An 11,584-nucleotide genomic window follows, 5' to 3' on the forward strand; every position below is an offset into this window, starting at 1 on the left:
CTAAATCACAGATTAATATAGTGTACTGTGTCAGCCTTCCCGCCTGCCGCACGAGATTTTATTAAAGCTAGTGGTATACCATCGCTTTTAATCTTAAAGGAAATGTCTTTATTTTGAATACAATACTTCACTCTCCAACAGTGGCTCATGAACTATCTTCCGTACTTATTCTGGACCTCCACGCTGTAAAAGAAAAGCAAGAGTTAAATACATTCCACTAAAAGAACAGGAAATGGAGATTAAATCTTTGCACTGTTGCAGCCTAACACTCTGTTCTAGTTTTAATTTCTGATGTACATGTTGATTTTTAATCTATATAAGAATACGTGCAAAGTGTCAAATACCAGCATCCACCACTAACAGCTCATTTTTTTCTCAGGGGAGGATACAAAAAGATCAGCACATGCAATCTACAATTACAGCTGTGTCCACTTCGTCTCTAAAGAAACCTGACTTTGACTCACTTTAGAAAGCTCTGGCGACCACAGCAGTAAAGAGCATAACTTTTAGAATTATTTTCCAAAGTAAAATTATTCCAAAGTAAAACCAAAGCCAAGGTCAGCCATTACAATCTTTATGAGAAATCAGAAAGGTATGCAGTTCGTATTTTCCCAACAAAACTATTTTATGATTTACCTCACTGTTAGAAAAATTATGCCAGAGATCAAGGAATATATAACTATGGGAAGCAACTCATTCATTTCTAATTATCATACTCTACCCACAAACACACCAAAAAACTCATTTCCTCTAGTAACATGGTTACACTGAGAGCGTCCTTATTTACCAAAGCTATGCAAGCTTCTGTTCATATCAAACTCACAACCATCTCACAATTTCTTCGTATTTTGTGCATTCTCCCTTTTTAAGCATCAGTGTTTGCAGTAGAGAACTGTTACAGAGCAGGTTTTCTTGCCTTTCATGTACGATACCTTATTTGCAAATATTGCAGAAAATACCTGTATCAAGTTTAATGAAATGCTTCCACTACCAGAAATACAAGAGTTAACTCACTAATAAATAACTTCTAAAAAATATTTTGAGAAGTATTCTGGACTTACAGCCTTCAGTGCTGTAAGGATGGACTCCTGTCCTCCCATCCAGCACATTCAAAATACACATAAAACAGCTGCCACAAACAGCTGCAGTGAGGGTGATTAATGCAGGCTGTGACTATCAGCAGCTATCTGCATGTCTGTTTTGTGTCTGTATCCCTCTACTCAGCAATATGCAAGCTACTAATTAGTGAGAGTTGGGTACCTTCAGTATTAAGAATTTGTGGCTTGGGTATTGTGCATCAAAGCCATGAAGCTCAGAGTACATACACAGAAAGAATTATGAGGTAGTAAAATATCTGAAAGTTTGAAAAAGATGTAGAAGGAACCTAAATGCTACATACATACAGACGATACACACTAATAAATGAAACTTACTTGAATATAGCCAATCTCTTCATCTGTCATAAGTTTCCTTCTGTATTTCTGAGGTAAGGTTCTTGCTAATTCGTAAGTGTCTGGTGTACCTTGTACTCTACTAACAGAGGGTGGTGGTCTGCCTCCTAGAGACTCCTGTGCTTTTGAAGCATGGAGAGATGGCACACTTGCTGGTTGAGATTCCTGTACTGAAACCCAGATTGCAAAACCATTTACACAGATATAACAGTACTACAAAATTAATTAATAAGCAGCAAATAAAAATTGCCAGTTATTAACAGTTACCTTCATTGTAACAAATACTTAAAAGATTTAGACATTCTACTTCTCACAGCATGTTTTTATTTTTGTTAAATATATCAAGACATAGTGAAAAAATTCTGATAGTAGGAGAACGCATGTTCAAGTGGCACAAATACTGATGCAGGAACAGAAGATAAATCAGCATATATCATAACAGGCTTTTTCACTGGGAAGCTGTACTTAGAGAGAAAGCATTAAGTGTGTGGAGGCAATTAGGTAGAAAGATAACTAAGATAAATAACTAAGATCCACTGAGATGATGCTTCTTGTTTATTGTGACTGTGAAGTCAGACAAGTGAAAAAACATACTACAACATGCGATGCAGTGTTGTACCCATTTCCAACATTTTAAAATGGCATCATATCAAATTTTTTAATGATGTGCAGAATGACCACCAAATACCAGGTATCAACAATCAATGTTAACGAATGCAGAGACCACAGAGTACATGAAGCACTGCACAGGTGAGGGCCAGGAGCTAGGCTTAGGGAATTCACATTAAAGAAGCTAAGCCACAAACGTGATAATACTGTGGCAAGTAATGGTGTGGTATCATTTATAAAGAAGTGAGAATATTGAAACAGCTTCTTCAGATGTCTCCTACTTTAGTTTCAAATGCTTTGCTGACTCAAAAGGAGTATTAAAACAAAATATTGCTCATGTAACTTTGACATTTAAATGTAACAGTATTTGGAATCCTGTAAGTATCAACATAGATGTATGTATAAAAAATAATGTCAAAGATTGCAATTAATTTTTTTCCTTAGCATTAATTAGTAGCACAAGGAAATACTTTTTAAAACACACAGCTATAATCACGGTTTTAATACTGCAGATCGCACACACGACGACTAAGACAAGATGAGGAAAATGCAATATAATTTCTGCAGATACAAACTGACTTGGGCATAATGATTTCAGGCAAATATTAGTATTTGGAAAAATGGGACTTTATACATAAGTGGGAAAACAACACCGGAAATCTTCCTGAATCTGTCTTGACCAAGAAATAAAGTCACGTATGTATTATGTGTATTCCCACGTATAGTCTGAAGAGTCAAAGAGCTGCCTTCAACTAAAACAACCATGCTTCAGAAACCCTGGTCAAAATCAGTTGATTTGCATTGTTGAAACAGAAAAATTGTGTGCCAATTCTTAAATAAAAGTTAATGCAAAAAAAAAAAAAAAAAAAGTGGTGCAGATTTGATCTACAATTGAAATACTTACTTTTAGGTCTGGGACCACTCAACCTGTCAGGGAACTTAATTAACGGAGTATGTGGCTTGACTACCTAGAACAAGGCAAAGTATGGGAGAAACAATGAGAGTAAAATATACTTCTGGACACACATTACCTTCACAATAGTAAAATGGAACATACAACGTATTGAACAACCACTTCTATCCTGCTGCTTTCTGCACCACCACTGATACACTTACTACCTATTTAAATTCTGTATGTACCGCAGGAGACATGTCAACTTTAAAGTTATTCCTCCACCCTAATATCAAGAGCAGGAACAAGTGTTCTCTTCCTTTTCGCACTGCAGTCTGTATGTGTATGTGTGCAGAAACTGTTACCGCTGTCACACAAACGCGAATATGAAGTTTTAGCACATGCAATTACTAGCTGTGCTCTGCCTGTATGTTTGTTCAGCTGGCTGGACAAAACTGACAATCTCCATTAGAAAAAGCCCTATAAATTATAAAGCTTGTAGCCAAAGCCACGCTGCTTTTTCTTGAAACATGTCTTCTGCAGCAGACTCCACGTCTCACCTTCACCTTGAAGACGGATGGCTCAGAAAGGAGCTGCCGGCCAGCGCCCTCCCCTCTCGCACACCGCACCAGCGGGTGCCGCCTGCCCCACAGGTAAGAGCCCTTCGGTAACAGAACCCGGCACCAGCACCGACAACCGGCGGCACCAGAGGGCCCTGCCGCCCGCCTCTCCTCCCGCGCCAAGGACACCGGCGTCTCTGGCGGCTCCTCAGGCCCCGGCCGCCCCAGGCCTCGGCGGCAGGACACGAAGCGAGGCCCGCTCCGGAGCAGAGCCGGGCTCCCGGCCCCCACCACCCCTCCCGCAGGCCGCATGAGCGAGCGCCGTTACCTGAACGACCCTAGCAGCGGCCGCCATCTTACTGCCCATGGCGACCCCCGCCGCCGCACCCCACCGCGCGCGTCTGAGGGGCAGCGCCGGGCCCCGCCCGCAGCGCGGGAGGCTCCGCCCAGAGCGGGCCCGGACCCGGGCACAGGCTTGTGCCGGAATACATAGCAAAACCCGGCGTAAAGCATTGACTGAAACCAGGTCTAAGTCAGCGTTTTATCTTTATTGGACCATGACACGCCCCGTCCATCCTCCGAAAATTTAAAAGTCACTTACAAAGTTAAAACTGACCGTATTTTAACATGTTACGTGCTATGATGTGCTCAGTTTGTCAAGCATAAAACAAAGATGGGGGGTTTTTAGCAGAAAAGTCTAACTAGTGCTTAGCACGAAGTCATCCCTTTACCTGCACCTTGCTTCAGGTTGGCATATTTTGCTGTGTGGGATGGCAGGCATGGATTGTGTCTAATGCTGGAAACCCAGCTGTAACTAAGCAGCACATAGCACAGTCACAAGCAGTTGCTACAAGCAGAAAACATTCAGTGTAAAGCAGAGCATATAAAAATCTAAACGCATACATAAAGCGATAATTAAAAAAAAGGAAAATAAACCTCAAAGATTTAACTTCCTCTTCCAGCTTGAACTTTCCACAGGGCCTGGGTTAAGCTGAATTTTACATAAAATCTTGAAATATATCAATGATGATTCTTTTTTACTTGGGAGAAGATAGCTACGAAGGGTCTTTTCAGATAGTTTTATCAGCCATGCTACCTGTTCAAACATTTGCTATGGACCAGGAACTAAATTTCATTTCGAAGAGCTGGGTGGCTACATTCTCAGCCTCTTCAGTGAACAAGTGCTTCCAGAAAGGTTCATAATGTGTATTAATTTATCAGGTTTAGCAGATTGATTACATACACTATATGAAAAAAAATCAAACACCATCTCTCCTGACTCAGATATTTTTTTCAAGCTGTAGAACAATTGCCTTTAAATATGGATCTTCTGCCCAGTTAACTCTGCTTCCAATTATGATAGCCTGTAAGAAAGGAAGATTGGTTAAAAAAAAAAAAAAAAAAAAAGCCATGAAAAATTATTATTCCCACTAAATTCTCTCAAAATCTGTCTGGTTTTTAATTTTTAATTTGGAAGCCCTTGAAATTCACAGCAGTATTTGAAATAGGTGGGATGGGGCAAAGAGGAAAAGTATTTTAGATCCTACTGCCAATGTATAGGCAAAAAAAAAAAAAGTGGTGCTTTGAACTCCCCAGAGGTGCTTGCACACTATCCCTATTTTAAACATAGGAATTTAGAGGATTTATTTTTTAACATATAAAGTTTGCCTCAAACATACGATATCACAGTTGACATTCTCACCCTGCCATTCTGGACTGAAAAAGGGAATTACTGAAGTTAACCAATAAAGATTTGCTTTACTTATGGCTCAGAAGATCTCAGGAATACAAAACCCGGAGATCTAATCTAAACCCCACTAAAATGTTTAATTTCTTGTTCTCAATTTGAGATGTAACCTTGTTTATCAATGCAAGCTGGTAGTAGATAGCATGCAACACAAAACCATGGGGCTCTCTTTTCTGTCTTTGAAATTCTTCTGATCATCCAAATTCACAGCGTGATTATATCCTGTCTTTACCTGAAGCCCTCCAATATGTTCTCTCTTTTCCCCAGTTTAAATTTTTAAAATAAACTTTGTGCATGCTTGACTGGGATTCCATAACCTCTTTGCAGATAAACTCAGGAACACTGCAGTTACAATTTACTGTGTAAATTCACTGTGCCTCCCATCTTTGTACCTACGTCACTGATCTTTGGGGCCAGGCGAAGGAAGCCAGGACAAGCCACACAATGAAAGGCAGAGTACCTGACTGCCACACAGCGTACTGACCTTTAGTGGAGCGCCCCTCTGAGCACAGGATGCTGCAGGAGGCCCTTCCACCCTATCCCAAACCATGAGCTTTTCTTCCTCACTTTGTGTGTCTCCACAGTCCAGATGACCTGCCAGCCAGCTATGTGGATTCAGGCTAGTCAGCAGCATCTGATACCAAAAGGGTAACCAAAAGACACCACAGAAAGTAACTGGAGATGAGCTGTGGCTGCAGGCCAAGGCTTTCACAAGGGTTCAGTGGGCAACACAGAGAAGCACATGTGGTCAGAAGGGGCAGACTGAGGAGCAGCAGCCTGGCTCAGTGGTATCATGGGATTAAGACCTACTTATTTTTCCTAACCATCAGATAAGGGAACTGATTTGGGGGTGTGTAGAGGTGACTTGACTTTCAGTACAAGGAAATACAGCCACTGCTGTAACAGATATTCTCTGAGAAAATGCATTATTTTTATACCTTTAAGGGAACAAAAGAGTAAGACAGACTGTCTTGAAACTCCATAAATAATTGTTCAAAAAAACCTGTGACAATTTCATGCTTGCAGCCTTTAAAGCAATAAAGTTTTCCTTTCATAGAGCAGTTTTTCCATTACTATCGTTAAAGTTATTAGAAAACAGAATATTGCCTGAAGTTACATTTACCAGACACTGAATTATTGTGACTGTAATGCAAAACTGCAATCTTGCTTCTAAAAGCTGAAACACCTTACCTGGAATAGATTTTGAATTACTGTAGTTAAGTTTTTCTCTTTCTTGTAGTCATTATGCATCTCTTCCAGCATTTTCATTTTCCCAGTTGTTTGTTCCTCCTTTAGTTTGTTCATATCATGGATTTGCATTAGTTTCTGTCTTCCAACTTCTTTTAATACTTTTTCCGTTATGAGGAAAATTAAGTGTTAAGGAGTAGTAAGGTGATCAGTAGAACTAAAGATCCGCTTTTTATCTCACAGACATCCAAGGCACTTCCAGTGCAATACCCCTAACTTCACACTCCATCCCTTCCCCCCAGTCTACGTCAACATACTCCTTTCACACAAGAGGCAACACATCCTGTGGCTACCTCCTATCAAAGTACATTGATTGTTTCCCTGGCTGCTAGCAAAACAGAAAGTACTTTGTATACTGTCTCTTACTTTCATCAGACATGGACCGTAATTCGAACATCTGCTCTACATCCCACCTCCAGTTGTCACAACTTTCATAGTCAGAGGTGTTTAAGATCCTTCCCCCTTTTTCAGATTTGACTGAAACCAAAGTGGTACAAGGGGTATGTGGACCACATCAGTGAATATTACTAGTGTTTTATAGGAAGCCAGGCTAAAAACTAGACTGAATAAAGTTATTCAGGGACAGTTCATATATTGAAAGAATGCTGACACAGCATTCCTCCCCTTATTTCCGAAGATATTAGGAGTGTTCACTTTTTCTAAGAAGACAGATACTTCATTGCATTTTTTCATTACTGTCAACATATACACCACTTTGTATGCATGAAACAAACAGTAACTGTTAAAACTTTTGACAAACCTGGTCATATGACAGTAGGAACATTAAAAAACCAACATATTCTGAAGATCTAAATTTGACCCACTCTTAACAAGCCTACTGAATACCAACATAAGTACTACTACAAAAGTTCTTTGCAAGTAAATCCCATCCCCTATTCTGCAAACATTTCATAAAGGTGCAATCTGACAAAAAAAGATCCTTTAAATGTTGTAGGTCTGATTTAAATTACTAAATGATGTGTAATTTCCTGGGGAGCTTACACTAATGATAAAACACCACCACATTCCTTGAGAATCTTTTTGTGCCTCCCATTCTAATGGTCAGTATCATGATCAAGTAGACAACACACCAGCTCATTTTTACAGTACTTCCTACTCTTTTCCAGAAGTTTTATACCTGTGTCTCGCAGTTACTTCAGATGTAAATTAATATTGCTACAGGAACCTTAAAATATGAACTGTACATTCAAACATAAAGTCAGTATAGCTAACACACTTACAAAGTCTTTGCCTTTTAATGTCAGTCACTTTCTGTTCCTTTACACGTGCTTGCTGAAAGGAAAAAAAAAAAAAAAAGTATTCCCTACACTCTTGGCTCCTAAGTAATTTGAAAAATGCTATCTCAAATCACAAAAGCAATTAAGGGCAGCTCTAGAAACAGACTTTCTTATATACTCACTTTAAGTAATCATTTCAGTAATTTTAACACCAGTAGGCACTGCACCCTTTGGGCCACACATTTAGCTTCAAAGGACTGGTGCAATCTTATTACTTTCAAACTGTGTTTGTGCCCATGTGGACCCGAACAACTGCAACAGAAGCTATGACTGCCACTTACCTGTTGATATGCAACTACTGCCTGGCTGAGCCTTACTATGTCTTGCAGAGTTTTCAGCAGCAGTCTAAGGAAGGAACACAGTTGCATACATTAAGACTATTAATGAGTCAACAGCATAAATATTTTCATCAAGGTTATTTAGATTAAACAAGAAAATCCCAATTTCCCTCCCCCCCACCCCCCTTTTTTTTTTGCAAATTGCATACTTTTTCTTTTTTTTTTTTTTTACAGTTATTATACTAAGTATTGTTGGAGGAGCCAAATAGCCTCATTATCTTCCCCCAGTTTCTCAGTTTCAGTTAAGGCTGTCTAACATTTCAAATCACAGAGCTTGGAAGGCATCAGGGAAGCCTAGCCACTTGAGAATGGCTAAGAATTGAAGCTCTTGAATTCTGGCATGGGGCAGAGACATCATGACGATGCAGTGTTTTTAGCTGTATTTCTGACAGAAATTAAATTTCTTATATTACACTTCAGATGTGTGCACCTGTTAATATTGGGCAGGAAATTAAAAGCTGATTCTAAACATGTTCAAAACTTTCTGTTCTTTTTCAAGGACATTAAACTTCTACACAATAAATTAATGAAGGCAGCAAAGCAGAGCCAAGGCCCTGTTATAAGCCTGTAATACACGCTTAGCTATTATAAATGCAGGTGACTCATGTATAAAAGGCAAAAAACTCCTAACTACAAACAGTTCTCACTAGTGAATCAAAAATTACGATCTCTGTAATCAAAGATTGGTTAGTTCAGATGTAAATCCACCCTGGGTATAACAGTTCTGATCATGCAGATGCCAGCTAGAAGGTGGATGGTATATCATTCAGTCAGAACTAGAAGAAAGAAGCTTGCTTTTTAAAAAAGGTACAAGGCAGTAACGTAGGAATACGTCAGATAAAACTGTATAAAGACCATTCCTTTCCAGCTATCCTTTTCCCAAGAACATCTTACTGTGAGTCATTATCGTTTAGCTTCATTTGGTCTCTCACGGCAGCCATAAGCTGGATCCTGCATAGTGTGGGGAAAAAACAAAGCTGATGAGAACTGACATGAAACTGGGAGAAATAGATTTAGACAAGTAACAGAAAATATATTTCCTAGGTTCCATTTATAGCTACTTTAGTATTGGGATTATACATACAAAATTCTCAGTGCCTTTTAAATATCATGCTTCTTAAATACAGGGGCTTAACCCTCAGGACAAAAAAGGTGTATCAGTGATGATTTGTGAGTGACAACTGCTTTCTGTCTTGACAAACACACCAAAACACCATTAATCCCAGAGTCTGCAGAAGGTAAGCTGGGCAAAGGTGGGAATTGAAATGAACAGGCATGTAACACAGGAGATGTGTGACACTTAGCTTATCAACTTGTACCTTTTCATATGCATTTGTAAAATGCTGCCAAGAAATATGTTTACCGATTTATACAGTCAAACTTTCACAATTTTGCCGGAACCTTTGAGTTTACACATTTTGACTTGATTCCCCCTTTCCCCCCCACCCCCCAGTATCTCCCGCTGCATTCCCACTGGTTCAACATTATTAAAATCACTCGTTTGTACCACACCCCCTATCACTTTGAAATCCTGTTTTAATCAGAATTATGTATATGAGCATGTGTGTACGCACAGACAAACAGAAAACTTCCAAATAAACAGGAAGAAAAGTCTACCTTTGCAAGGCTAATGTCTTGTTCCAGAAAGAGGCTTTTTCTTTCTCAATGTCTTTTTTGCAATCTTCTATGGCACTGAAGGAAGAAAAAGAAACCAAACACACACACAAAAAAATAAAACCAAAATAAAAAAACAAACAAACAAAAAAAACCTCAAAAAACAAACTCCCCCAAAAAAACCACAAGAAAACAGAATCCTAAACACTGTGAAGATATTAATTTAAAAAATTTAAAAGCAGTGTCACAACTTTAACTTGCTCTCTAAGTGTCTAAAGATTTTTTCCTGTAAACCACAAATTATTAAGGGTAGGAGTATTTTAGCATGTAGAATTATATAGGTGAATTCTAGCCATCTGCAAAGAGCACTGCAAATTGAGAAGCCACATCAGATACAAAACTACATCAGGAGACTGAGCAAAATATTTCTTCCCCATACTTTCCCTTAATTTCCTTTATTTTCACCAGACTTCTGCAAAGTAGTGATAGTTAATCCAGAGATTTACTATGCAGCAGTAACTAGAGAACCTCCAAACTCAGTTCTTAACCCTTCTCTTCATTTAAAATGCATCAAAAGTTTGAAGTCACCCAATGACATACTTCAGCACAGACATTTCCCTGGCAGCGTCATCAGCAGCAGCTGGTGTACCTGCAAAGAAAGAATGTCACTAACAAAAAAAGCACAACAAAGACTTTTAAATGCAATCTACAGAGCATAAAGCAGCCTGATGACTATATTAACAAAGTATTTCTTAATTCTCCCTCTACACCTTATCATCTCTTCCACTATTGGGGAGCTGTATGGCAGGAATCACTAGGCTTCACTCTATTTCCATTACAGCACTTTTTAGACATGCCAGAGCTGGCTGGCAGCATTGCTCCATCTATACAGCCTGGCTGGTTCAGTAAAGAAGAGGCAGGCAGCGGAAACACGGTGGGAACAAGAAGAAACGCCTTAAGTCAGTATTGCTGCCAAGCATTTAGGCAGACTTTTGTTAAGACTTCAGCCCCAGTGATCGGATTCCTAAACCCAGTCATCACTTGTCTGATTGCCATAGAGGCCGAAAGTGGAAACCGAAGAGAAAGAGCAGTGGGCAATAACCGGATGGCAGCTTTATCAGCAAACATGTCTCCAACAGCTGTCTAGAAAATGAAGTGAGCTGCTCGGCCAACAACAACATTTCATTGTTGCAACGAACGCTTCTGGTAACTTAAAAATATTTAAGTATATTAGAACGTGACGTTCAGGGGAGGGAGCCAGAGCAGGGATAAGCTCACCGGCGTCAGCTACAGCGCTGTACTCCAGGAACTGCTGCTTTATCTGCTCCCTCAGGCTGCAGCAGAAGGACAGTGGTCAGGCCCCGCGCCGCGGCCCCGAGCAGCAGGTGCCGAAGGGGCCTCGCCGCGGCACCCGGCCCCCAGCACTGACCGGAGCAGATAGAGGCCGTCCACCGCGGCTACGACCTGATCCCCGTCCTTGTCCTTGTCCTTGTCCTTCTCCCGCTGCTGCTGCGCCGCCGCCACCGCCGCCGCCAGCTCCCGCGCCGCCATCGCCGCGCGGAACAAACGGCCCGCGCTCAGTTCAGACGCGCGGGGCGGGGACACCCGACAGCCCGCGCGCGGCGGCGGGCGGGGCGGGCTCGGTGCAGCCGGGGCGCGGTGACGGGGACGGGCGCGGGTGGAAGGAGGCAGGCAGAGCAGAGTTGTCCCATGTCACCGGGAGCAGGTCATACTCTCGGAGCCGTTTTCTGCGGGAGGAAGCTGCAGGTCGTTAGCAGAAGTCTGCTACAGTGAATAAATACGGCGGTAACAGAGCTGCGCTGCAGT

The 11,584-nt window shown here is 40.8% G+C and overlaps 2 protein-coding genes across 2 annotated transcripts; both read right to left on the reverse strand.

Moving 5' to 3' along the window:
* Positions 1–42: 42 nt before the first annotated feature.
* On the reverse strand, positions 43–3,987 carry MRPS36 (mitochondrial ribosomal protein S36). The gene is made up of 4 exons (XM_030511874.1): positions 3,841–3,987; positions 2,965–3,028; positions 1,434–1,621; positions 43–183 (listed from the first exon to the last, which is right to left on the reverse strand). The coding sequence occupies exons 1-4, from the start codon at positions 3,877–3,879 to the stop codon at positions 166–168; spliced, it is 309 nt and encodes a 102-aa protein (XP_030367734.1). The 5' UTR covers positions 3,880–3,987; the 3' UTR covers positions 43–165.
* Positions 3,988–4,039: 52 nt separating this feature from the next.
* On the reverse strand, positions 4,040–11,358 carry CENPH (centromere protein H). Its single transcript, XM_030511873.2, has 9 exons — positions 11,187–11,358; positions 11,036–11,091; positions 10,358–10,406; positions 9,761–9,835; positions 9,038–9,094; positions 8,087–8,150; positions 7,749–7,800; positions 6,451–6,608; positions 4,040–4,876 (listed from the first exon to the last, which is right to left on the reverse strand). The coding sequence occupies exons 1-9, from the start codon at positions 11,306–11,308 to the stop codon at positions 4,793–4,795; spliced, it is 717 nt and encodes a 238-aa protein (XP_030367733.1). The 5' UTR covers positions 11,309–11,358; the 3' UTR covers positions 4,040–4,792.
* Positions 11,359–11,584: the final 226 nt, after the last annotated feature.

Source organism: Strigops habroptila, chromosome Z (genome assembly GCF_004027225.2).
Source record: "Strigops habroptila isolate Jane chromosome Z, bStrHab1.2.pri, whole genome shotgun sequence".
NCBI classification, from domain to species: Eukaryota; Metazoa; Chordata; class Aves; order Psittaciformes; family Psittacidae; genus Strigops; species Strigops habroptila.

Excerpts from the sequence above, each read along its gene's own strand:
- CENPH (XM_030511873.2), bottom strand. The coding sequence starts at position 11,308 with ATGGCGGCGCGGGAGCTGGCGGCGGCGGTGGCGGCGGCGCAGCAGCAG. Across the intron at positions 10,407-11,035 it reads CAGCGCTGTAGCTGACGCCG|GTACACCAGCTGCTGCTGAT; the intron begins GTGAGCTTATCC and ends CTTTCTTTGCAG. Across the intron at positions 8,151-9,037 it reads CTAAACGATAATGACTCACA|ACTGCTGCTGAAAACTCTGC; the intron begins GTAAGATGTTCT and ends TTCCTTCCTTAG.
- MRPS36 (XM_030511874.1), bottom strand. The coding sequence starts at position 3,879 with ATGGGCAGTAAGATGGCGGCCGCTGCTAGGGTCGTTCAG. Across the intron at positions 3,029-3,840 it reads CCGCTGCTAGGGTCGTTCAG|GTAGTCAAGCCACATACTCC; the intron begins GTAACGGCGCTC and ends GCCTTGTTCTAG. Across the intron at positions 1,622-2,964 it reads GAGTGGTCCCAGACCTAAAA|TACAGGAATCTCAACCAGCA; the intron begins GTAAGTATTTCA and ends TCTGGGTTTCAG.